The 26865-nt window shown below is 44.2% G+C and overlaps 1 protein-coding gene and 1 long non-coding RNA gene across 4 annotated transcripts; one reads left to right on the top strand and one right to left on the bottom strand.

The window, feature by feature from the left end:
* Window positions 1–601: 601 nt before the first annotated feature.
* On the bottom strand, window positions 602–22883 carry MOSPD1 (motile sperm domain containing 1). 3 transcript variants are annotated; one of them, XM_047715980.1, is made up of 6 exons: window positions 22752–22883; window positions 10478–10735; window positions 10292–10367; window positions 8392–8609; window positions 3735–3896; window positions 602–1739 (listed from the first exon to the last, which is right to left on the bottom strand). In XM_047715980.1, exons 2-6 carry the CDS (start codon window positions 10629–10631, stop codon window positions 1708–1710), a joined length of 642 nt encoding a protein of 213 aa, XP_047571936.1. In that variant the 5' UTR covers window positions 10632–10735; window positions 22752–22883; the 3' UTR covers window positions 602–1707. The 3 variants fall into 3 exon arrangements, with proteins under 3 accessions (XP_047571936.1, XP_047571939.1, XP_047571938.1); XM_047715983.1 differs by lacking the exon at window positions 22752–22883 and adding an exon at window positions 16608–16630; XM_047715982.1 differs by lacking the exon at window positions 22752–22883 and adding an exon at window positions 12136–12209.
* Window positions 22884–23001: 118 nt separating this feature from the next.
* Window positions 23002–25885, top strand: LOC125091883 (uncharacterized). Its single transcript, XR_007124777.1, has 3 exons — window positions 23002–23419; window positions 25428–25540; window positions 25658–25885. It is a non-coding gene; the product is annotated as an uncharacterized LOC125091883 (long non-coding RNA).
* Window positions 25886–26865: the final 980 nt, after the last annotated feature.

Below are 26865 nucleotides of genomic sequence, written 5' to 3'. Positions count from 1 at the left end.
GTACGTCTGTGTGAAACTCAGGCCTCCATTTTCATTTATTTATTAAAAGTAATTTCTGTCCTTTACAATGTGTTACCTCACACACACACGCATACGCACCCGTGCACACACATGTGCGCACACGCACAGAGGACTTGATGGGGACAGAGAAACAAGGATAGCCTCCAAACGTAATTTTTTTTTTACAAAGTTTAAAATAGATTACATTTCTGTGCTTTTCAGTCATTATACAATGTACAGACATGATCCATTTAATAATGATTTATCTTTCCCAAATTGTTAAACAATAAGGATTTTCTATGGAAGAGTATACGTAAAAGCTCTCACTTTAGAAGCAAAGTGCTATTTCCTGCAGAAACCCACCTCAAGCATACATTTTGTGTAGGTATATTCCTTGAGAAGACAACAGTAGCAGTGCCTAAGTTCGTTCTATTAAAAACACCTGAAAGATGATTTTCAAGAGACTCAATGCGTTGTGCTCTCAGATAAAAATCCTAAGTCAAAAGATCAGTTATTTTGACAGTAACAGTTAGAACTGCATATATACGTTAAAGATCAGAAGAGGCTATAAAGAAATGTAAATAGTTGTGCTTTGGGGACAAAAGTTGTTTCAATAAATAGAAACTTAAAAAATGTCTCAGTGACTGATATAAAATAGACACGTATCAAGGATTTTCTATACCTGGCTTAGAGTTTAAAGGTGAAAAACATCTCCACATACAACATCCAGCATCTGGTAATTCCAGGCTGGGCCAGTTGCTGACAGTCAGGCAAAGGGTTAGGAAGAACCAATCAGGGGCGCCTGGGTGGCTCAGTGGGTTAAAGCCTCTGCCTTTGGCTCAGGTCATGATCCCAGGGTCCTGAGATCGAGCCCCGCGTCCAGATCTCTGCTCAGTGGGGACCCTGCTTCCTCCCCTCTCTCTACCTACTTGGGATCTCTCTGTCAAATAAATAAATAAAATCTTAAAAAAAAAAAGGAAGAAATGATCAAGTGATTTTTCTCCTCCTAGTAACATAAAGCCCGATCCAAAGGTAAAGCCAGGGCAAACCAAGTAACAAAACAAATGCCTAGCTTCCTTTCAAATTCTTAGACCAAACAGAGAAGCCATGCTACTTCTGTGAGGGTTAAAGAAAACCCTAGATGCTTTTTCCTTTCTTTTTTTTCTTTTTTTTTTTTTTAACCCTCCACACAGTAACTGTAAAACTTAATTTAAAAACACCATGGCAACTGTTTATAATGACAGAAGACAAGGTATAATTTACATAGTAACATTGCTGTTTGTAGTTAGGAAATAAATGTTATTTAATGTTCAGGCTGGTCAGTTTGCGCTCAGTTTGCTCTTTCAGGCCTTTCACTTTGAAGGATGTATGACCTTAGGATTCAAAGTGAATTAGGAAAAAAAAAAGATGACAAAATAGCAGATGTTTTAATTAAAGTCTTTTGCACAATAGCTTTAGATATAAAAAGAGTTTCTTCAAATAATTTCCTAGGGGTCGCTCAAAAGCATCCTTGCTGTCTGTGACATAATGAGCTGGAGTCCTTCCAATAAAATTAGAGAGTAATTTAAAATATATATTATAGTTTTGCAATTACTGTAAATCACTCAATAGTTTGTCGCATGTTAATGGAGTGAGAGAGAGATAAAAGGCAGTCCGCGTTCATATTTGCAAGATAAGTTTACTTCAGAAGTCAACTGAATTCCTTGCTCATGTTCTAAGTATAGCCATTGTGATAAGACCTGGAAGAAAAAAAATTGGAGAACAGTTAAAGCCAGGCATTTTACCAAGTCTTCCATTCAATAAGCAATTGTCTAGATTTCGACGAGCAAATAAACTACAGCACACAGATGGGCACTCTACCAAGAATTCAAAGTCAGTTTGAATTTAGTTGATATTATACAAAAGAAATCCAATTTACAGCAACGGGCAGTCACTGGATAGATTTAATTAGATCACTGATGTCTGGCCATAGCTAATTTTTTAACCATCAAATATACCTCCCACTTTATCCAGTCACATCAGCTCTAAGACCAGCAGATGTGGCATTTTTAAGGTGTCAGTAAAGGCAGCCAACGTCATTAACAAAAACATGTTGAGCCTATTTGTATCCTAGGGCTCCAGGACCGCGAAGAGGCAGAAGGATAGTATTCTTGTTGGGCTTGTCTCTTTCGAAGAGACTCCGTACATGAAACCAGAAAAATTTAGTAATGTAAGAATATGCTCAGTCCTAAATAAGTGGTTAAACACACACACACACACAAAGAAACCATGAGTGACAATGTACAGAGAAAGAGGACAATTGTAGGACCAGGGCAGGTCAGAAAAGATGCTCCAGAAGCTAACGCTGAAATAAAGCCTAAAAGATGGGCAGAAATGATTAAAAAAAAAAAAAAAGGCAAGGAGATTAGCAGGCATTTCAGGTGTGGGGATGGTGAAGCGAGGACAAGGAGGTTGACTGGATTCTCAATGAGCTTTTCAGGGTCCATAATTCACCTCACAGGCTGTGATCAAGGATTTATACAGGGAATCAGCTGGACAAGATTGGCTCAGAGGTCTCAGGGTGGAAAGTCTCACATGCCCAACTACGGAATCATACTTCTTTCTATGGACTAGAGTCCTTGACGGCTCCCAAGTAGGAAGCGGCGATGAGGAAACCAAACCAGAATGGAAATCCATCTGGCAACTATGCAATGGAGCATTTGGCGGGTTAAAATAACTGGGGGGGGGGGGGCGCAGAAATAGGAAGAGAAGGTAGGAAGCCAAACTGAGAAGACAATTTTGAAATTTAAAGGGAGCATGGGGCGCCTGGGTGGCTCAGTTGGTTAGGCGTCTGCCTTCAGCTCAGGTCACGATCCCAGAGTTCCTGGATCGAGCCCCGCATTGGGCTCCCTGCTCAGTGGGGAGTCTGCTTCTCCCTCTGCCCATCCCCGCTGCTTGTGCGCTGTCAAATAAGTAAAATCTTTTTTAAAAAATTACAAAAAGAGAGCACACTGAGGAGTACTGAGAGGATACTGAAAAGAGTCAACCTCTCAGAAGACGTGACAAGAGATGATGAGAACAGCCAGCCATGACTGGAACCCTGATCCCTGACACATGGCAGGGACTGAGTAACTGTTCAGTTAAATGAATTACAAGATTTCAAGCCAGGATGACTGAAAGAATGATGTAACGGGAAATCTGGGAACTGGTTTAAAGAGGAAGGTTTGCAGTGTTCAACAAGGCGGCACCGTTCACCTTTATCACTGTACACACTTTGTCTCAGTGTTTCCCTGGGATCAGTTCCCAGAAGTAGAAATGCTGTGTCGGGAAACAGGTGTATTTTACATTTTATATGTGCTTTACACCATCGCAAGTCAGCAAAGTGAAGACAACTGAATACAGTAGCAGGCACTAGCTCAATCGGCTACAAAGAACTCATCGTAGGGGGCGCCTGGCTGGCTTCATCAGTAGAGCATGTGACTCTCAATCCTGCGGTCGTGAGTTTGAGCCCCACGGGTGTAGAGAGAACTTAAATAAACTTAAAAAGAAAAAAAAAAAGAACGAAATGTAAGCTAAAAATGAAATCTTAAAATGCACTTGACCTCAACATATGCTTTTGAAGCCAGCTTATTTGTTTCTCTTAAAAAAACAAAACAGAACAAAACGAAACCGGCACCAGCACCACTCACCGTGACCCTGTACACGTGGAACTCCCCCTGCCCAGCACCTCCCACATAGAACTTTGGACCGCTTACCTAAGATATAAGCAGCCACTAGTTTTTGGTTCACACTCAAGTGCAAGCAGACAGGCACCAGTGACTCCACATCACCCAGCGTGGGAAGCATCAGGGCACCGATGCACACCGCTCCCAGGAAAACGGTCAGCAGGCTCGGGCCGGAGGAGACTGCTCTGTTTTCTGTCAAAAGACAAGAATTCCTGAGCTTGCTTCTAAAAGCGCCCCAAGACCAAAGTTCACTCACGGACACTGTCCCCACTCACCAGGATGCTGGTTTTGTCTTACTTCTCTGACTCTTTGCCCATCATGTCCATGCCATAGGGACGTGTCTGCTGGACTTATCTGGAAGCCCATAACATCTCTGAGTCGTGACAGAATGGAATGTTGAAACGGCATTGTGAAGTCGCAAGTTCCTACTGAAAGGTCACCGGCCTCCCCCTCCCCCCACCTCACCCTCATTAGAAAGTGTCCGTGCATCATGTGTGTGTGTTTATAAAGTACACAAGCAGAATTTTTAGAATGGGCTAGAAATGAAAATGGAAATTCTCATTTTCTTCCTGTACCCCAATGGATGGCTTGTGTCTTATTTCACTCGGGATCCTGCTGCCTTCTGAGAGTGTTTAGGGAGACAGGTTTGGTCCTCCCAGCTGTAGCATCCTGCTACCATTTTTTAAAATAATAAAAGCAGCAGAAAAGCGCTACTTGAGGGTTTTAAAGCTACCTGTGGGGTTGCTTGGGTGGCTCAGCTCAGTTGGGGAAGCGGCTGCCATCGGCTGGGGTCGTCCTGATCCCAGGGGCCCTAGGATCGAGCCCCAGCCCTGTGCTGGGCTTCCCTGCTTAGAAGGCAGTCTGCTTCTGCTTCTCCTCCTCCCCGCTGCTCGTGTTCTCTCTCTCAAAAAAAATTTAATCTTAAAAAAAAAAAAAAAGCTACCTATGAAAATTCTTGTCCCCTGCTCTATCCCATTTACAGCAAAGAAAGAGGCAGAAACGGTAGCTGGTGGGTGTTCTGCTAAAATGAAATAAACCAGCCACAGCAGGACAAATACTGCATGATCGCACTTCCCTGAGGAATCCACAACACGGTCCGACTCAGAATCAGAGAGCAGAGCGGTGGTGACCAGGGACTGGAGGTGTGTTTAAAATGTGAGTTACTGATCAGGGGCATAAAGGATCAATTAAGCAAGACGAGTAAGTTCTAGAGCTCTGCTGTACAAAACCGTGCCTGTAGTTAACAATACCGTATTGTACACTTAAACATTTGTGAGTGGGGGAGATCCAGTGTTAAGTGATCTTACTACAATGAAAGAAAACTTAAAAAGAAAGAAAGAAAGAAAGAACAGTAGCCAGGCTGTGGTCCTACAGTGCTTGCTATGTGTGTGCAATATTCACATCCGCGTTTTTAAGAAACCCGGTAACAGCATGTTGTCATATAGTTTTCCCACTACCCTTCTGTCATTAAAAGGAATAGCCAACAGCAACACAATCTTGTGTTTTATTAATGAAATAACACTGTTCATTTCATTATTAAATGCAGCTTTTCTAAATTATTAATACCTTAGCTGTTGTGCCAACTTTAATGGAGCCTTGCCAAAGCCAGATAGGTGAAAACAAATTCAAATTTTCTAGTGATTATTGCTTGAGACGAAACAACAGCATAAATATCAAAAAACAAGTCTTATTTTAGTTTGTGAAAGAAGTAGCTTTGTATTTGTACTTGCTGCAGAGATGAGCTTTCAAGCTTATCTATTTGCATAGATACTTGAAATTTTTCAAAGCGGAAATAAATGGCTTTTCTTCTGATACTACAGGATTGTTGTAAAAATTGTATCGAGCTATAGAAAACATAAAGGTTCCCAATCAGTCTCACCCTCCTAGAGAGAACACTGTTAACAGCTTGGTACAGCTCCTTTCAGATTTTATAAATACCCATATAAACATGTTAAAAAAATGTTTTTTTTTAACATAAGTGAGACCATAATATGCCTACAGTTGTAGAAACTGTTTTTCCTTTCAGAAATATATATGAGCCTCTTTCTATGTCAATGCATAACCATCTATCATTCCATCAGAACCTTGTAAATAAATGTCTGCCTGGCATCCCATCTTATGAATATTCATAATTTAATCCAATCCCCAACTGATGGACTTTTAGGTCATTTTCAATCTTTTATTATTATAAACAATAATAAAGAGTGTAATTTTCTTAAGCCAGAGGGCACGGACTCAAAACACTGCATAGAAATAGCAGTTCATTAGTAATGTAATTAAGACAAACCCACTAAGATTCAGGTGCATCTTTTCAAAACATCTTTTTAATAACATGGGCTTTGGTATTTTGTTAAAGTATGCTTTGTGGGTTCCTCTTAAATTTCTGTTAAATGAAAAAATATATATATATAAATGTACTTATGCACATAGACAAGGTCTGGAAAGTAACATGGAACAGTTACATAAGCAAATTTGTTAAGTGTGTGGGATTGTAGATGTTTTCCTTTTTGAATTTGTTACTGCTATGTCTTTTATAGTACAATCAACTTGAGAAGAAATATCTCATTTTCTCGCCTTCTGATACATTTATAAAAATACATTTATAAAATCTAAATCTTTCACGATCTAGCCTCTGACCACTTTCTGGCTGGTTCACAGAGACCACCAACATTGTCGCACTTGTGATATGTCTAATAATCATTTCTCTAAAGATGTGCAAAAATAATCACATTTCAAAACATCCCCCCAAACAATCTCGATTCGTTTCAACATTTTAGTTCAGAGACACTTAATGAAAAAAAAACCCACAGAATTTTACATACTGGAAACCACATGTTAATTTACTATTCATTTAATAAACAGAAGTGAAAAATATCACTTTGTCCACATGGATTAAATCAGGCACCATTATACTCTATTAATGAGGAAAACTTCCCTTGGTTTCCTGCCACACTATTAGAAACATGGGGGTAAACTCCTTGCAAAAAGGACATGTGGGCCAGAACATCATATGGGGGCTCTACTGTGGCATCGCCCTTGCTCTGAAGAGCAGCCAGAGCCATGGAAACCTTGTAAGACAAAGCAAACCAATCCAACAGACCCTACCAGATGAGGAGTCCAGCCCTCCTAGTGAAACCCGCACACACTCTGTGCGGGGCACTCTGCTCGGGACCAAGGACAGTGAGAATTAACCACACAAATAAGGTGCTAACAAGGTGCTTGCCTTCACTGAGCTTCCTGACATGGACGGCTGAGAGAGGTTTTTTTCCCCCAAAGCAGAAACCACCTCATTCATTTATCTACTTTTACAATTAGAAGAATTCTCTAATATACTTCAGATACGAAAGGTTCACTGTCCAAGGAAAATAAGAATAAAATGCTCAATTAATACTTGTAATTATTTAGCCTTTTAGGATGACTTTCACCTGAATTCTAATGAGTTGTGAAATAAAGGGAAAAAAATATAAAACGAAACTTTTAATCCTCATTATTGGGGGAGCGGGACTACTAAACTGGTCTGTTAAATACAGAAATGAGCTGAGGGCCATTTTCCTTTAAATAATGAATTTAACATCAAAAACCAAAAATGCTCATTATAGGACTTTTCTTATTCTAGAGGAGGCATCTTTAAGGGGGAAGATTCCATTTCCATAAACATGTATAAGCCAACTTCCCAATACTGACCAGAGATCAAAGTGACATTTACCAGAGGCTCTCTTTCAGCTTCCAAAGATGAAATTCTGGTCCTATCGGTCAGTCACAGTTGCTGGGAAGCACTCTACTGGCTACTCCAAGACTCTTGAGCACAGTAAATCAAAGAGCCATTACTCCCTGTGTTACCCAAATAAACACTAAGATGAACAAACTGATAGGGGTCTGTGAATTAATGGAATGACAAGTAGATTTGTTTTTAATTCCTCATAGATAATGTTGCAATTTCAAGGACAGCTGCTATCACATTCATATATCACTATCAGAAAAGTTTCCATGTTTTTCTATGGAAAATTTTATCTTCCTCCTCTTAGAATGGGGTTGGAAGAAGATAATGAGACGTTAAGAGGGAGGAGGAATGACGTCCAAACAGTTGCATATAAGGATAGTGTCAATGTTGAAAGAATATATCATAACACTTCTGAATATCTAAGCTGGGAAGGAAATGAGGAATGGAGAGGGATTCAATTAATAGCCCACAGGGGATATTATAATCTACTTAGTTTAATTAACTTCAACTTTAATGAGATTTTTTTTTTCAAAATAATATGAACAGTGCACCAAGCCTGGCCTATTGCCAAACACAATCTCTCTCCTTCTTAGAACTAATTAAATGAGAAAGGATACGGGAAAGTCACAGAAACAAAAGTATGTAATTGCCAAATTGGGCTAGCCTTCGAAAGTACGGGGCAGGGGGCTGCATTCTTGGGTCGACACATTTCAGAGGCGATAGCCACGCTCGCCCTCTCCTCACAGCCTCGGCGGCCGAGAGCTTCTCTCCCCATTTCAAGTCCAGCTCTAGGCCTCTTGCTCCATTTTCGGTACCTGATCTCTAGTTCGGTTCCGTCCCGAAGTAGTTAATTAGGTGAAAAGTGGCAGATCATTTTTCTAGTAATGATTCTTAGCTCCCTGGTGATTTTCCAGTTAGAAATGCGTTAAGAGCGCCAATGGCTTTTAAAAGCAACCCCAAAACTACCTGGTTGAAAGGACTGCTCAAAAAATAAACTTTCGGTTAAATGTTCCTTTATCCTTTTTTCCTCTTCTTCCTTTTGTTGTTCTTTTGCAGATGGGAGAAGAATAGCCACCACCTCTTTCCTTCCTAAAGCCTTCCTCTGGCTTTGCTCGGAAACTTGGAGGCGGAACTTGTCTTTTACACCATAGTGACAGGATTGAACATCTCTATGACGGATCACACTGAAAACATTAAAAAAAAAAACAAAGGCTGTTTAGGTTTCCTGGGGCCTGTCAAACAGAATTCAGCCCGAGATTTCATACAGGAGAACATTAACTAACTGTAACCAAATGCTCAAATACAGAAACTTGCTAAGGAGGCTTTAAAAAAAAGTCCCAGCATAACCCAAAAGGAAATGGGTGATTCTAAAATATTTGATGAAAACACATACTCTACAATATAAAAGTCTGAAGTAAAAGAATGACAGGTAAAGACAATTCCTTTTAGCAAGGACATTGATTCCCCCTTGAGATCTGCGGGCAGCAGTGGTTACCAAATAGGACATAGGAGATGCTTTCTTCCCCACCAAAGTCTCCTGGATTTCTACTGCCGCTCATTTATAGTGCAAGTAACAAACGTCACCTAGACCCAATACTGAATGTCTGTGCATACAGGTAAAAACAAGCAACTAAATAGTAAGTAACCAGTACGACCAATGCTACAGAAGGCTAACAATGCGCTTCTGTCTTCCTCGGAGAAGAGCGTAAAGCACTTGCAATTTTATGAGAGCAATCTACAATTCCGTTTATCTTACCTCGTTCTTAATAGAGAACACAAACCAATAGGTCAAAGATAACACATTTATTTGGCAAGAGACTACATTTCTTTGGAGTAGTCTTTGCTTATTGTGTATTGAATGAAAATCTAACGAAAACCTGCGAAAACACATCCTGTAAAGATACATCATTTTACGGCTATGGGAGGACAAAACTGTATTAAGGAAAAAAAAAAACAAAACCTCTGCTTCTTGTTCTCATGGAAGGTTTCAACAAAGGTAGCTTAAATTAAGAGCTGGTCCATGGATCCATCTGGTCAACACTAGCTCCAAAGTGAAAATTAAATATGAACAGCTTGAACAAACAATCATTTATCTGGCACTTAATTTCTGATGAAATTATCTGGAAGAGCTCAGATAACCTTTTACAGATGAGTAGTTACACGCATGCTTCCTGTTTGTAGAGATTAACTTCCAGGCTTATTAGCGGGATATCATTTCAGATGAACTTCTATTACCATTGTTCTGTGCGTGTAGCAGTGTTAGCTTCCCAAATGTCACTATAATATTACAGGATGTCCCAAGGAAAGCTAAATTCCCTGTTCTAGCTAGAGAAATTTAAAGGAATGAGTTAGAACTTGACCTTCATAAGCGACCCCCGCTGTGGCTACAAGCACAACAACTGAGGAGATGTTCATGGAAATATTAACACACCCATCCGCTCCAGCACGGTGAAATATTACTAAGGATTGGATCAACCTATTTCGAATCTTAGGGGCTTCTTAAGAATTGTGAGGGACTGGGTCACCTGGGTGGCTCCGTCAGTTAAGAGTCTGCGTTTGGCTCAGGTTATGATCTATTTCAAGGTTTGCTTCTCCCTCTGCCCCTCCTGCCCCCCACCCCCAGCCACCCGCACTCGCTCTCGCTCGCTCACTCTCACTCTCTCAAAAAAATAAACAACCTTTAAAAAACCATAAATAAAATTTTAAAAAGAACCATGAGAGACTAAAAACTTCCCGCAAAAATTCAAATGCAATAAATGCCTAAGGGGGGGGGGGGGAACAGCTTCAAGATGAGATCCTTTTCAAGTTAAACACATAAATACTAACACACTTAAAACATGTTACCAGGAAGGGATTTTTGACTTACATATCCACACAACACTGAGGCTTTACTGCACCTGCAGAATCAGCGACAACATACTTATTTGGAGTAGTACACAAAACTGAAAGAAAAAGTCACAATGGCCATTAGTGGTTTTTTTTAATTAGTTTCTACAAGTAAACAATTAGTAGGGACCAGTTACAATCCATTAAAGAGACCTAGGAGACTCACCTTTGAACTTTAAGGCAAACTCATAGGGATTATACAGAGTCAACACCTGCTTATGTGTTGACTGGTCATCTGCATAAAATATTAGCTCCGTGGGAAACACAAAAACAGGAAGATTTCCTTCCACTAACTCTGGCTGTCTTTTTTGTTGATGCATTGGCACTGAATCGCCCTTGCTGTAGCTTCGGTTTTTATAGTCTCAAATCTAGTTGGGACTTTTCTTAAGTCAGTTAGTTAAAAACTCCAAAGCATTTTGGCAATCTAGAAAGAGAAGAAGAGAGAAGGAAATCGAATGACACCTGTTTTCATTTACTGTCCCTCCAACAAAAGCACGTTTAGCTTGCATTAAAATAGGTCCCCGAACCATTTAAAGATGCCTTTGGACTTTTCCTCATGGCTTACTTAAACGGCTTGTTTCAAACTATGCAAAGAAATTGACGCATGCTCCTTTCACGCTCAAGCTTTCAACCTATGATAAATTACATAAATGCTAGAATAAAGAAGTCTTTCTACCTCAAATTAATCACCCTCTTTCAAGGAGGGGAGATCAAAGGGCCATCACTCTTTTTAAAAAGTCGGATTTCTTAAAAAGTCGAATTTGCCTTGTCACAACTGATTTTATGTGAGCTAATCCAAATTCTCAAAGGCTAAAAATAAAAAGCAAAGAAAGTTTCTGTGAGTTCTGGGAGAAAAACACTTTTACACTCTTTTCAACAATGCCTTCTGGCAGCATGGGTGGGAGAGTTCTTTTCATCTTTTTTTCCTACCAAAAACCCACGACAAGAAAAAATGTCTTGAAAGGAAGCCGAATATCCAAACTTGTTAAAGGAGTCCTTGGGAGTTTTCTATGAAAATTCAAAGTCAGTACGTAGGCTCTGGCATGCCAGCAAGCTCCATGCCTCCCCTCCTACGTCAAGCACACAGGCTTCAGAGCTATTTTCTTCCAACTTCGAGACCTTTTGGTGTGGTGTTGCTGTGTTTACTTCCTAATCTAATTTTAATCAACAACATTCTTATTTAGCTAGCATCCTAAGAATGTGGCTTCTGAAAATGCCAAAGCTAAAACAATCCGATCACAGAAAATGTCTGATTTTCCCTCTGTAGATGACACCTTTAAAATAGGCCAGACACCATTGCAGACTTTGTGTTCAAGTTCCCACACCTTCCAGGAGCACTATAACGCAAGATTCAACTGCTGGGTTCCGCTTGAGGCCCTTCCAACTTTTATCAAAAGAGATACTGTATAATCACGTAGGCAAATTTTTATGTTCTTCCCGCTGAACACCTGTTACAAGCCAGGAACTCTGTCAGGAGCTGTGCAGATACAAGGATGAGTAAATCACAGGCCCTGCCTGCAGAAGACTCAAACGGAAGGGCCCCTGGGTGGTGCAGCCGGTTGAGTGAGCGACTCATGGTTTCCGGCTCAAGTCACGATCTCAGGGTCATGAGATGGAGCCCCGCATCGGGCTCCACGCTCAGCACGGAGTCTGCTTGGGATTCTCTCTCCCTCTCCCCCTGCTTGTGTTCTCTAAATAATAAATAAAATCTTAACAAAAGACTCAAATCTAACTGACGAAACAATATTTAAGCTACCTCTATTACAACATACATCATTATCTGTAAAGTGGCAGGGAATCAGAAGATTACATGAATAATTCTACCTGGAAGAGAGGCAGGGAGATGACATTTGAGGTAGTCTCTAAAGAAAAAAAAAAAAAAAAGGCAGGAGCGCCTGGATGGCTCAATCGGTGAAGCATCTCCCTTCGGCTCATGTCATGATCCCAGGGTCCTGGAATCAAGCCCCGTGTCAGGCTCCCTGCTGGGGGGGGGGGAGGGCTGCTTCTCCCTCTCCCCGCCTCCCCCACTCACGATCACTCACGCACTCTCTCAAATAAAATCTTAAAAAGAAAAAGAAAAAAAGGCATTTACTTCTGTGTTGGGGGGGGCACAGGTAGGAAGGCACAGATATGTGCAAGTAAGGGACAATGCTGGGGAAGACCATAACCCACAACTTGTCCCAGACCATCATGCTGCTATTTCCTATCCACATACCCTACAACATGCTCACACGTAGCTCATGACAGGGGTGGGCTGGGTTTTGGGGGTTTTTTTGACCGTGCCAAAAGGGCCTATTGACATTTTTATTAGTAGAACATGTAATATGTGTATCATTCATACCAGATCACAAACTTTTTATTAATTACATATACTGAATTAATACATGCAATGCTTTCAGCACTCACTGTAGACCACGCAACGTTCTAAGTGTTTGCTACTGTTATTAAATTAGGAAGAGACAGAGACAATAATGTCAGCAGGCCTCCTGCCACAGCCCAGCATTTCCACTCTACCTAACAAACTCTCTGCTGTAATACAATAAAACGAAGATTATTCTGAAAAGCATCTGTTATGAAGTCATTCTAATTTTGAGTTTTTATTTGCCACATATTTCTCTCTCTCTCTTTTTTGATAAGGGGCATACACATTTCTATTTGGATAATGTGCTCTCAGAAGTTTGGTATAATTTTTTCAAGAGAAAATAATTAGCTCTATTACTTTCTTAGTAAGCTTGGCTTTCAGAAACACAACATCCGAGTTTGCCATCACTAAATAGTATTCAACACCTCATTCTAAAACGTTAGGATGAGAATTTAAGGGCCCCTGGGTGGCTCAGTGGGTTAAGCGTCTGCCTTCAGTTCAGGTCATGATCTCAGGGACCTGCGATCGAGCCCCACATCAAGCTCTCTGCTCAGCTTCTCCCTCGTCCTCTAATCCTCCTTCTGGTTTGTGCTATCTCAAGTAAGTAAAATATTAAAAAAAAAAAGGGATGAGAATTTAGCTTAGGATAAAAGGTGGCATGGCATCTCTAATTTCTGGGAAACAGCTTAGTCAATAAATGTTGGTAAAACCAGTATCAACCTGAGGGGGGGTTGAATTTATCCCTTATTCCTCACAAAATTCCAAAACTTTATTAAGGTAAATTCCAAATGGATTAAAGTTTTAAATGTAGAAAGAGAAATCCATAAAACACTAAAAACCATAGGAGATTTTTTTCTTTTCCAATCTGAGGCTTTCTAGCAACCAGAAACCAAAAAATATTGATGATCAACTATCTAAAAACTCTTAAAAACGCCGGATGGCAAAAAAAAACAAAAAACAAAAAACCAAAAACCAAAAAACCAACCCAAAACAAAACAAAAACCACCCAAAACCAATAAACAAACAAACAAAAAATGTCTACACAAAGCCAAGGGAACTTTTTCAATCATAAATTAGGTCTAATTTCCCTACCAGATATACCAGACATACAAATTACTATGAAAAGGCACCCAACGGGACGCCTGGGTGGCTCAGTTGGTTAAGCAGCTGCCTTCGGCTCAGGTCATGATTCCAGCGTCCTGGGATCGAGTCCTGCATCGGGCTCCTTGCTCAGCAGGAGCCTGCTTCTCCCTCTGCCTCTGCCTGCCATTCTGTCTGCCTGTGCTTGCTCTCTCTCCCTCTCTCTCTCTGACAAATAAAATCTTAAAAAAAAAAAAAAAAGAAAAGAAAAGAAAAGGCACCCAACAGAAGTAAGCAAATGCTACAATATTTCATAGAAAAGGACAAACTGTTTTTAAACTTCCCAGAGGAGGGGGAACCTCTCACAAGAGAGATACACATTGCTACTTGCCAGATTGGCGCTCAGTCAACAACTTTTGGGAGCCGGTGGTGGGAGCAACCAGGCCTGTTCTGCAGGTTGCTGACATGCTGACTCTACCTGCCACGAGTAACACCTGTGCCCTTGGACCTGGAGATTCACGATTCTACTTCTAGGAATTCAGCCGGCATAAATAATCGTCTTGTGGGACGTCCCGTATGTGTCAGTGTCTCCATTCTCAGTACTGAGGAGTAAATAAAAGGACTTATGGGAGGCACACAGAACAAAGCTTGGCACTCAGCAAGGGTTAGCTGTTGTTGGCAAGAGTCAAAGAGTGGAAACTGCCCAACTGTCCCTTAAAAGGGGGGGGGGGTCACGAGATAAAGTAAGATACAGCCATTCGCTGGGAGGCCAGGAAGCTGTCAGAGAAAAAGAGAGCTCTCTGTGTCGTGTAGGTATGGACTGACAGTCAAGCGCAGGGCAAAGTGAGAAAAGCAGGGTGTGATGTGGTGTTGAGGATATCTGTGTGGGAGAAGGAGGTTTCCAGGCTCTGGCTAAAAGATCTTTGGAAGGGGGTTCCTAGGTGGCTCAGTCGTTAAGTGTCTGCCTTCGGCTCAGGTCATAATCCCGGGGTCCTAGGATTGAGCCCCGCATTGGGCTCCCTGCTCGGTGAGGAGCCTGCTTCTCTTTTGCGATCTCTCTGTCAAATTAATACATAGAATCTTTAAAAAAAAAAAAAAAAAAAAAAAAAGATCTTTGGAAGGACAGCCCGGGCTTCCCCTGGAGAAACGGAGTGGCTGGCAACAAGGTGGGAGGGCAGTTTCCTCGGGATACCTTTTTGTACCTTTTGAATTCTAAACCCTATGAACACCCATTCAAAAGTAAGTGTATATGTGTGTGTGTGTTTAAGTCGAATTAAACAATAACTCCTCCAGGGCCAATTTTGGAAAAGGTGCCAGTTTTGAAACTCAAGCAGGAATTCAGAAACAATGTGTGAAAAATCTGTTAATTGCATTTTCCAATTCATGATCCTTTAATAACATGGAAAAGCCTGAAATGATGTGTTAAATACCACGATTTCAATTCTTTCAGCTCCTTTTGGATGCAACAGAAACTTATTACAGTGAGAAAAACAAAGTAGCGGGACTTGCAAACTGAGGGAAATGCGCAGCTGTTACAGAGGAGGAGGACATGGTTTATACATCCGACTGGGCAGTCAAAATTAACCACACAGAACAAGCCCTGAACTCTTCCAACCTTAAGGGGAAAGTTCATTGGCACAAGTCAGAGTAGAAATTTTGCTAGCTTTGCATAACGGCTTAGCAGAATTCTTACTCTTTTCATTTTGAAGCTTTCTCTGGGCGAGTTGAATATGTACACTTTTCCCCACGAATGGTGACCAAGTAGGCTGTCCATCCCCCTGGGCCACTGTTAAATAAGTGTTTCATTGGTTCTTACCAGTTTATTCTTTTTATCATCCCTGTTCCCATCTCTCACTTATCCTGGCTAATGGAAATCAGCCTCAGGTCACCAAGCACAGTATTAGAGATTCTGCCAACAAACATAATGAAGCAGAAAACCTGCCTCTAATGGATGGTCTTCTGGAAACCAACACTTTCTCTTTGCTCCTGTCCATACTGCAAAAGGACAGAGTATAAAAATTCTGGGAACAGATTATATACTAAGCCTTTGGTAAAACCTTACTCCAAATCGGTTTATGAGGTTGCTTTCCAAAAGTCACACACACACAAAGTACAAAGTCAAAGAACGTGAGCTCCCAGCCCTTCTCATTTTACCGCTGAGGAAAGCAGGCTCAGGAGAGTTAAAGGACTTACCCAAGGTCACACAAAGTGCTGGTGGCAGATCTCTGGGCTCCAGACTCACACTTCCCTAAACGGTTCCATCTCCTGTGTCTCATTTTCAGAAGTCCTGCCTCTGATCCTGTCACACTGTCACACATGCCCTCATCTCTAGAAAGGTCCCTGCTTTTCCAGAGGCTTTCTCAAAGGATGAGCCACGATTCAAGTCTTGATACATGTGTTTCCTTTTCAGTTTTATAAAGAAAAACAATTGAAAGATAGTTTCACTTACTAAGTTGGGCGTGCTTTCTTTTCCTGATTAGGAAAAGTGATCTAGGGCTGACAGTACCTACCCATGAGAGCATTAGTAAACAAGGTTTATTCTGCATTCTACCTGTCTGGGCACCAAAATGTTCCTCATTCTTCAAAGCCTCCTTCAAATTCCCCCTCTTGGTGGTCTTCTACTTCTCTGATCTATATGATCTCACTAATTTTATTACATTCTCTCTTCATGTACTTACTGTATTGATGGAATATTCTGACGTTTGTTTTGTGTGGGCTCACTTGGACTCCCCAGACCCATGCCATATTGTTTTTCTGTGGCAGTTTTTGGTTTTTTCTCATCCGACATAGACCCAAGCTTGGTATTAGGCACTCAGCAGATACTGAACTTACCAGCTTGCCTACAGGTGCTTACTAATAATGGTTTCCTCCATCAGGGAACACTCCTCCTCCTCACGCCTGAACACATTTTGTCCAAAAAGACAGGAAAAGGATCCCAATTAAAGGAACGGTCAATCTATGGTAGCTGCTTACTGTGGGTTGGGGTAAGCAGAGAACAGAGAATCCACACCCCTGGCTGCATCTCCCCTCCCCGCAGCCCTCCCTTTTCCCTCTCCTCATTAGCTCTGGCTCCCTCAGGGCCCAACTAGGCTCCAATATAGCCCCAACCTCATGGAGACACAGTGCGGCTGGGGGCTGGTGATGCGGGAGCTGCCTTGTCCTTTTGCCCTGTACCAACGGCACAGAAGTGCAATCGTGAATGCAATTCGAAAGAAAACCTTATGTGTGTACACCACCTTGTGACGAGTTTGCAAACTACTCTCTCTCTCTCTCTCTCTCTCTCTCACACACACACACACACACACACGCATACACAACCCTAAACACATCAAGTCCTCACACTCCACACCATCAGTCCAGGGAGATTAGTATCCCAACATGTGATCCTTTTCTCTGTTTTCTTCACATGAGATGGACCAGAAGGAGGAAAAGATCAGACCTGGAGATAAATGGGAGTTTCGATACCTTTGTTCACCAGATTCAAAATGGAGATTTAAAACAGAAATCACTTTAAAGGCCTACTGTCATTTACCCTACCCCCCTTTTTTTGGAAAGAGGGGGTTGCAAGAAAATCACATGAAATAAGGGGGTCCTTGGGGATTCTTGTGCTGCAGTGGTTTCAAGCTTAAAACAGCTAAGGATCATCACAAGTCCAGCTTCCCCAGGAACCGGCAACCCATCTGCTGCTGGGCTACAGCGCTCCAGCTCCTCCCTGCCTTTCCCAGCCTCTTCTGTTTACTCTGATTACTCTCCACCTCTGGGCCAGCTCCCTTTTATCTGGGCACAAGGACTATCTCCTTTCTCCATACTTGGTGTGGGCAGCCAATGGCCAGCGAAATACTAAAGAGTTAAGAACAATAAGTTCTTGGGGCACCTGGGTGGCTCAGTGGGTTAAGCCTCTGCCTTTGGCTCAGGTCATGATCCCAGGGTCCTGGGACTGAGCCCCGCATTGGGCTCTCTGCTCAGCAGGGAGCCTGCTTTCCCCTCTCTCTGCCTGCCTCTCTGCCTACTTGTGATCTCTGTCAAATAAATAAAATCTAAAAAAAAAGAGAGAAGTTCTTCTGCTTTAGTCTATTATTCAAACAGCTCTAAAACACACACACACACACACACACACAAACCTTTCTTCCTTCCCATTTCATCAGCTCTCTCTTCCTCTTTAAATCTCCAGTACCATCTATTAGGATTTTGAATGGCTGGTATATTCCTAAAGTCAAGTCTTTTGGGGGCACCTGGGTGGCTCAGTGGGTTAAGCCTCTGCCTTTGGCTCGGGTCATGATCTCAGGGTCCTGGGATTGAGCCCCACCTCGGGCTCCCTGCTTAGTGGGGAGCCTGCTTCTCCCTCTCCTGCTCCCCCTGCTTGTTCTGTCAAGGAAAATCTTTAAAAAAGTCAAGTCTTTCACAAGCAATGTTCTAATGTCCACTTTATAGGTTCAATCATTCATTGTGTGGTATTAGGCCATTTGGTTTCTACACATTTCCTAGGTTTTTCGTGTAATTTGATGTCTTACCAATGGGACTGACCTGATATGAATAAGGTGATGACAGGCTACTATCTACTCAAGGAGGAAAAGTTGAGCAGTGTGCATTTTAAGACTTAAAAAAAAACCAAGGATATCCTCCAGCAGCATCAGTTTTAAAAGCATTTTTGTTTAAACTAGTTATTTCCTGTTTTACAATAGCTCAGTGTCTTCGGGTATTTCAAGATGTGCAGTTCTCAAAGCAAAATCCCTATGAACTCATTATATGAAATGCATGTTGTGGAGGACCTGGGTGGCTGTCAGTTAAGCGGCTGCCTTTGGCTCAGGTCATGATCCCAGGGGCCTGGGCTTGAGTCCTACGTCGCATTGGGCTCCTTGCTCAGCAGGGAGCCTGCTTCTCCCTCTGCCTGCCGCCGCCGCCACCACCACCCACCCCCGCTTGTGTGCTAACAAATAAAATCTTTAAAATTAAGAAATACATATGTTGCTACCTATGGCCCTCTCCAGAGTCTTAGAATCACAAGTTCACTCATGGAACCTTAACTGAGCACGTATTATGTGCTAGGCCCGGAGCTGAGGAATATGGAGAAAAGATGAAAACATTTTCTCAGCCCTTGAAAATTTCAGTCTAGCAGGAAAGACAGATATACATGGTAATTAGGATAAGATGTGACAAGTGTTAAAATGCTGATAGATAAGAAAGCTCTAGGAGCATAAAGAAAGTGCCAGGCTGCCTTAAATAGAAGTTTGCAGTAGGAGTGGGGGGGGTGAATTCCAGGAAGAAGATGTGTAGATGCATGAAAGGGACTCTTAAGATGAGCTTTGGCACAGCACATGGTTAAAAAATAGCCTGTATGGAGGAGTGGCAAGAGATGGTGAAAAAATGCTGTAAGCCAAGTTCGGGGGTGGAGACTTGCTTCTGGGTGCCAGTGGTTCTCAAAATGTGGTACTGGACCAGCGGCAGCAGCTTCACCTGGGAACTTGCTAGAAAAGCCAATTCCTGGGTCCCAGACTAGACCTGCAGCCCCAGAAGTCCTGGGCTCGGGGCCCAGTCATCTGTGTTTTCACAAGCCCTCTGGACGATTCTAAGGCATACTGCACCTTGAGAACCACTGCTGTGGGCGATGGTTGGAAACTTCTGAAGGGTCTTAAGCAGAGACCGGACTGGAGAAGATCCGAAGTGAGAATCTGACCAGTTAAGCACAAGAGCGGACTCCGGAGCAGTTACAGGAAAAACCAAGTCACCCCTGAATCAACACGGCATGAAGTGAGGGCCTAGACGAAGGCCACAGGAATGGAGAGGAAACCGATTTTAGAGGGGTTTTACAGGTGGCCCAGATTCAATCAGGTGACTCGGAAATAGCTATCTGAGGGTTTTCACATAAAAGCTGTCACCTTGTCGAAGGTATCAACCACTAGGAGGTTCAAGAAAGGAGTGCTCCGCACAGTCCCTAGAAAAAGGCCGGAGATGGAGGACAAGGTCTGTGCTTCCACAGCGTCAAAAGCAAAGGGTGCCCGGGCTTATTCATGAGTCTTCTTGGTCGGCTTGGCCGTTCGACTTCTCACGGGCAGTCAGTCAACCGGCATTCATATGAACATAAAAATGTTTTGTGAACTGCGTTAGCGGGAATCAATCCTTGAGACTGACAATTTCAGGGCGCGCGTGCAAAACTAAATCTCAAATGCTGTGAAGCTGAAACAAGGGCATCAGTTCTGGATCTAACCAAGGCACCGCCAAAGTGAGAGCCTGCTAGAGCTTTCTTTTCATCCTCACTTCATCTCGGATCACATAGCCCACTTAATTCAGGAAGAAGCTGGGATGAATGAAAGAATCACTCTGCTATGCCCCAAAGGTCAAGGAAGTCGGGTGTAATTGTACTTTCTAATTTGGGAGGCAGGATTCAGCTGAGGCAATCTTCAATTTCCTGATTGAGAGGAGAGAGGGGTCCAGGTCAACCCATATGGCTAATTTACCTAATGAGAATTTTGCAGGGCACAATCCCTATTTCTATTAGGGCTCTGGATAGCTCTTGTGATGGACTGCATGGTCTTCCAGCTGATACCAATAACTTGGCTTATTTGAGTCTCTTATTTTGTCCAAGAGTATTCCCCAATCAAAAACTGCACTGTTTTTATGGAATTTGAGAGCTATGAGGGACCCTGGAGATGAAAACAAAACTTTCATATTACAGATGAGGAAACAGAAAGCCTCAAAGAGTAAATCACTTCATCTATTTATTGTAGGACAAGATTCTCTAGAATACTACAAGGCAGAACAAGATTCAGAGCAACGCAGATCATCTGCCCATTTAAATTTTAGACAATATTTAAAATGCCTCTATTTTCCATTTTAAACATTTAAAAAAAAAACAGAAAAAGAAGAGTAGCAAATTACTTACTTTATTGGGCTATTAGAGGATGGGGAAGATTTTCTTGTAGTTTCTTTTTTTTTTTTTTTAAAGATTTTATTTATTTATTTGACAGAGAGAAATCAGAAGTAGGCAGAGAGGCAGGCAGAGAGAGAGGAGGAAGCAGGCTCCCTGCTGAGCAGAGAGCCCGATGCGGGGCTCGATCCCAGGACCCTGGGATCATGACCTGAGCCGAAGGCAGAGGCTTAAACCACTGAGCCACCCAGGCGCCCCTTCTTGTAGTTTCTTAATTGTTTTTCAGAAACTAGAGTTAAGGGGCACCTGGGTGGCTCTGACTCTTGGATTTTGGCTCAGGTCAGATCTCAAGGTCCTGAAATCAAGCCCCACCCTGGGCTCCATGCTGGGTGTGGAGCCTGCTTAACATTCTCTCTCCCTCTTACCCCACCCTCTCAAAAAAAATTAATTAAAATTAAATGTCAAAGCTTCAGGAGAAAACAATTAAAAATTTAAAAAATTGGGAAGAAAATGTCATGAACAATTCATGGGGAGAAACAAGCATTATTTTATAAACTTTTCTGTTTTTGGTCTTCACCTACAAAGGGATAACTTTATACTAAATATTGCCCATTACATCTAACTATATATAACATGTGAGGGCAATCTATCACCACTACCCCTTACAGATTTGAGAAACTCCAAATTTTCAAGTATCCTGGTATCTGAGTAAATCTTGTATTTTGAGAGTTCTAGAAATGCTTCAGAAACTAGTTTAATCTTGTATCCTGTTGGGCATGTACACGTGAACAACTTGAAAGGCACATTTGGCCCGTTTCCTGTTTTCCAAACCTCCCATTGCTTTCTACCACAAATATACAGTAATCTAGAAGTTGGTGTCCACTCCCTAGTCAATATCCTGTATATAGCATTTTATAGGCAGATTTCCAAGCACTTAAAGGAAACATAGACGAGATTTTCATCATCAAGAATATATTAAATTCCAGGTGCGCCCTGGCTGAAACAGTAGACTTTTCCCCTTCTCTCTGGAATTCACATTAAGAACGCAACGCATTCCAATAGAACAGGGCTGCTTTTTAAGCAAGAGCCAAAGGATCCCATTTTCCAGGTCTGGGACCATCTCTTTATTTCCCTCAAAGGTCAAAAAATCCGGGACCGCTTTCATTTACTATTTTGCCCTCTTGCTCCCCGAGGTGAGGTCTCTTGGATTCTACTGGGGCAGAAAAACAACTTCAATCCGGAGGGGGCAGATGTCAGTTAGTTTACCCAGAGGGGAAACCGCGGAACATTGAAAAAGAGCTGGAAGGCCGGAGATGAGTGTGAAACGGTCCGTCCTAGGACTGACGCTCCACCTGATCGGGGGCCCTGCTTTCCAGCCTTCGTCCCCACACCGGCCGGCTCCATGTGAAACCGGTCATGTGAGCCTGTTTACAGCCGAGCAGCTGGTGCAACCATCAGGATCCGTGCGGAGGTACAGGAAGCGGGACGGATGCAGGCCACGTACCCCTGCCACCCCCGCCACTATTCCACGAAGGCGTTCGCTCTCCCTCTCTGCCTCGCCACCCCACTTTCACCTCCCTCCAGCCATCCCGGGACGCCTCGCTTCAGCCCCGCCGATTTCCTCCCAGTTGCTCGCCGGGGGAGCGGGGAGTGGGGAGGGGCGGGTACCGGCCGGGTTAGGAGGAGGAGGAGTTAGGGCGAGGACGGTGTCACCCCATAAGGGGAGTCAAGCCTCCCTCCCCTAGCCCTCCTCGCCACATCCGCCTAAGAGTTGTCCCTGGAGCCTCATCCCCAGGGCAACCGAACTCTGCCCGGCGGGCACCAGAGGGATCCCGAGCCTGCTGCCTCCGCCCGGGCACGGCAAAGGCGCGCACGGGCCGGCCGGACCCTGACGCCGGGCTCCGCGGGCGGCGGGGCGGCTGACAGTCAGAGATGGGGCAGAAAGGGCTCCATCTGCCCGCTCCCCGCCTCCCACCCGCAGCCGGGTGCCGCCGAGCCCCGCCGTCAGTCACAGAGCCAAGTTCGGGGGCTGGGTACGGCTCGTTCTCTGCGCGGGGTCTCTCGGCAACGTAACTTCCACGTCTTCCCGAAGTCGGAGGAAGTGGGTGACGGGACGGTGGGGGGGACTCTCACCTCGGCAACACCGGCTCCTCGGAAAGCAGCTGCCACTGCTGCTCCGGTCCTTTGTCAGCGTCTCTAGGCTGCACTGCCTGCTGGGATACCGGAGGACTCAAATGCCACCTCTCTCCGCCCTCGAGGATGAGCTGCGGCTGGGGGTGGGTGGGAAGAGGGAGAGGAGGTGGAGCCGGGGGCGGGGCCGGCCCGGGGGCGGAGCCTCCTTGCTCACCTGGCCTCTCGGGTTTTGTCCTTCTCCGTGCTCCAAACTTCTTCCCGCTGTCCCGGAGCTTTCCCTCCTCTGCCCTCTACTCCCGTCCCCTCCCGCCGCCCCTTGAGGAGACCGGAGACCCTTACTGAGGGTCGTTCCTCTTTGCACTTGTCGAGCAGTCATTCTCGGTTCCCTCCTCCCCCTTCTTCCCCCAGGCACGCGCGCGCGCACACACACACGCACACACATGCATACAGGGCGTACCCAAAGCTAGTTGACTGTACCGCCCAGACATTGCTTATTAACCACCTTTCTCCACTCCCTCCTCAGGGCTGTAGAGTCTGTGTCGGGCCCCACGACTTTTTGCCTGGAGCTGCGTGGTAGCCTCCTGGTTGGGTTCTCTCTGCTTCCACGCTTGCCTTTGTCCACACCGTCTCCCAGATGGCAACCAGAGGGATTTATCTAAGATGTACAGGTGACCTCTTACTTCCCCGCTTAAAACCTTTCAATGTCTCAGAAGTGCCTCCAGTCCCTCGGCATGGTATAGAAGGTCCTCTGTAATCCTCTTCTGATGCCCCCAGTACTCTAACGCCATAAAACTAGGCCCCCCGGGAAGAGAGCGGGGCTGGCGACCAGGCTGCCCGCCCCAAATACTCCCCCTTGAAAGTAATGTCCACAGGCTCCTTGGAATAGCATTAAAGCTGGAATACTCAGAATGAAATGTTAATGCTCTTCAGAAAGCCACATGTTCCCTCCCTACAAGTAGAAGTCCCAAAGAATTACCCTCGATTGCCCCCCACAAGCAATGGGCTGCAGGTAGATCGCCCTTGGGCTCAGGCTTCTGATGCCTTTGCTCCTTGATTCCCTTCTCTGTCTTTGGAATGCCTACCTGCCTTTCAAGGGCCACTGGAAATGCTACTTCCTCCACCAAACCTTCCAGGATCTTCCATGAGAACTATTAACTCCAGCTTATTCTGCTTTGCAGTTCTTCCTGACTTAGGTAATCACTACTTGTGTGTTCTGCCATCCTTTCTCTCCTACCTATGAATTCCTCAAAGCGACCCCCGGCTGCTAGCACACTGTCTAATCCAGAAAAGGCATCTATATAATTGGCAGACATGAAATCCTTCAGCTCCACGGTATCCAAAGCCCTAAGTAGGCCCGGAAAGGAGCCCAGGCCAGGCTTCAGCAGGAACATCTTCATGTTGGCCCAGCCACATACCATTTTGCAAACACAAACTGGTTAGACAGCAGAGCGTTGCGATTGCAAAAGACCCAAAGCGTGGACTTCCCTTGCAGGTCAGACAGGCTTGTGGTATAATATGTGGTTGTGGAAAATGTAACTGGTACAGTTCACATGAGAATCCACTGTAGACAGATTTCATGGTGACACAGAAAATAACCGAGTCTCTGGGGGCGCCTGGATGGGTTAAAGCCTCTGCTTTCAGCTCGGGTTATGATCCCAGGGTCCTGGGATCGAGCCCCACATCCAGCTCTCTGCTCAGCAGGGAGCCTGGTTCCTCCTCTCTCTCTCTCTCTGCCTGCCTCTCTGCCTACTTGTGATCTCCATCTGCGAAATAAATAAATAAAATCTTAAAAAAAAAAAAGAAAAGAACCGAGTCTCCAAAGGCCAGAAATATCTCCTCCATCAAGAGGTTGTGGACCCCTATTTGCCTCAGGCTACCCTTGGGCTCCGGCCCTGTACCCCAGGTTACAAGGTATTCTTTTGCAAAAGTAGACATCTTGCTTTGTGTTATTCTTTTTTTTTTAAAGATTTTATTTATTTATTTGACAGAGAGAGAGAGATCACAGGTAGGCAGAGAGGCAGGCAGAGAGAGAGGGAAGCAGGCTCCCTGCTGAGCAGAGAGCCCGATGTGGGGCTCGATCCCAGGACCCTGAGATCATGACCTGAGCCAAAGGCAGAGGCTTTAACCCACTGAGCCACCCAGGCGCCCCGCTTTGTGTTATTCTTGCATCATTCAGTGTGTATTTGTTTTTTCGCCAGTTACATTACAAGCTGCACTCTGGCAGGTTTCCTCGCCCCTAAAATGGGGGACGCAAGAATCCTTGGCCTACCCGGTTGACTAGGCTTTTAGGAGAGTCTAGTGTGGTGATATTTATAGTATCTCCGATAATGTAAGGATAGGATGCTCTTCAAATGTAATGTCTGTTTTATAATTAAAAGCCTTGGGACACCTGGGTGGCTCAGTGGGTTAAGCCACTACCTTCGGCTCAGGTCATGATCTCAGGGTCCTGGGATCGAGCCCCACATTGGGCTCTCTGCTCAGCAGGAAGCCTGCTTCTCCATACCCCCCCACCCCCGCCTGCTTTTCTGCCTACTTGTGATCTCTCTCTTTGTCAAATAAATAAACAAAATCTTTTAAAAAAAGAAAGAAAGAAAGAAAAGCCTTTACACTCTACTGCTTAGGTATGAGTGTTTGACAGTTCACATTAGGAATCAAGCCCTCATTGCAAATTCCTAGGGTGATGCTTTACATCAGGATTTCCCAAATTGGCCTGAAGGGAAGAATCACCTGGAGCCCTTGTTTGAAACATTCCCAGAACCTCCCCAAACCTACCAAATAGAAATTCCCAGGTAAGATTCTGCCCCAACAGTTCTAAAGGTATGGGGTTTTCTATGCCACCCAAACAATTCTCTGACACCATCCTACAGTTCATCCCAATTCTGACATTATTGTGAAATTTAATACAGGGGTAACCTCACTAAAATGGAGTCAGGGGGTTTGGCAGGGGCGGCTCTCGACACCGGACACTCTTGGTCTATGACGGAACCAGCACGAAGAGAAGGAACTTGCAGGTGGGACTTTACTAGCCCAGGGGGAAGAAGGAATGCTTCCTCCTCCGCAGCGACAGCCCAGCCAATGAGAAGCCACTACACTTCCAACTCCCAGTTTACTCCAATGGGCTTCTTGTTTACAACTGCCCCCTTTCCCCTACCGTCCTTCCTTCCTCCTCTAGGCTTGCCTATGGTTTTGCCATAGCTTGCTTGTCCCAGGTTGCAGTTCTCTGCTATTCTTGAATAAAACCCCTTTTTGCTGGTAAAATAAATGGGTCGTTTTCTTTTTTCTTTTTTTTTTAAGATTTTATTTATTTATTTGTCAGAGAGAGAGAGGGAGAGAGAGCAAGCACAGGCAGACAGAGTGGCAGGCAGAGTGGCAGGCAGAGGCAGAGGGAGAAGCAGGCTCCCTGCTGAGCAAGGAGCCCGATGTGGGACTTGATCCCAGGACGCTGGGATCATGACCTGAGCCGAAGGCAGCTGCTTAACCAACTGAGCCACCCAGGCGTCCCTCGTTTTATTTTTTTAAGGGTAACACTATCTACCTGGAGATAGCATCAGAACCCCCAGGGTCAGGCCTCCATCCTCCGTCTTACAAGGCTGCCCTCCGCTTCAGACACCAATCGCGAGTACAGGTTGTTGCCTGTACTTCTTGGTAACCGGCTGTAAACCAAAGGTGCTCACGCCCCCTTCCCTGGGTTCAGTTAATGTGCTGAAGCAGCTCACAGGACTCAGGAAACCAGTTTACTCCCTCAATTACCAGCTTCTTGCAAAGGATGTGAAAGGATAGGTAAGGAGAGGTCCCGAACAAAGGAGCGTCTGTCCCCGTGGAGTTTGGGGTCCAGCATGGTGACATGTGGAAGTGTTCTGGTTCACCAACCTGGAAATTCCCCAAACCCTCTTCTTTGGGTTTTTTTTTTTTTTAAAGATTTTATTTATTTATTTGACAGACAGAGATCACAAGTAGGCAGAGAGGCAGGCAGAGAGAGAGGAAGGGAAGCAGGCTCCCTGCTGAGCAGAGAGCCCGATGCGGGGCTCCATCCCAGGACCCTGAGATCATGACCTGAGCCGAAGGCAGCGGCCTAACCCACTGAGCCACCCAGGCGCCCCTTCTTTGGGGTTTT

This window comes from Lutra lutra, chromosome X (assembly GCF_902655055.1).
Source record: "Lutra lutra chromosome X, mLutLut1.2, whole genome shotgun sequence".
NCBI classification, from domain to species: domain Eukaryota; kingdom Metazoa; phylum Chordata; class Mammalia; order Carnivora; family Mustelidae; genus Lutra; species Lutra lutra.
Note: the sequence above shows the minus strand (reverse complement) of the source record. Positions and strands in the feature narration are given on the sequence as shown.

Bases quoted from the DNA above. Each gene is read 5' to 3' on its own strand.
- MOSPD1 (XM_047715980.1), bottom strand. From the start codon at position 10,631: ATGCATCAACAAAAAAGACAGCCAGAGTTAGTGGAAGGAAATCTTCCT. The intron at 10,368-10,477 runs GTGAGTCTCCTA...TTTTTCTTTCAG, and splicing joins GTTTGCCTTAAAGTTCAAAG to TTTTGTGTACTACTCCAAAT. The intron at 1,740-3,734 runs GTAAGCGGTCCA...TTTTTCTTCCAG, and splicing joins AGTGGCTGCTTATATCTTAG to GTCTTATCACAATGGCTATA.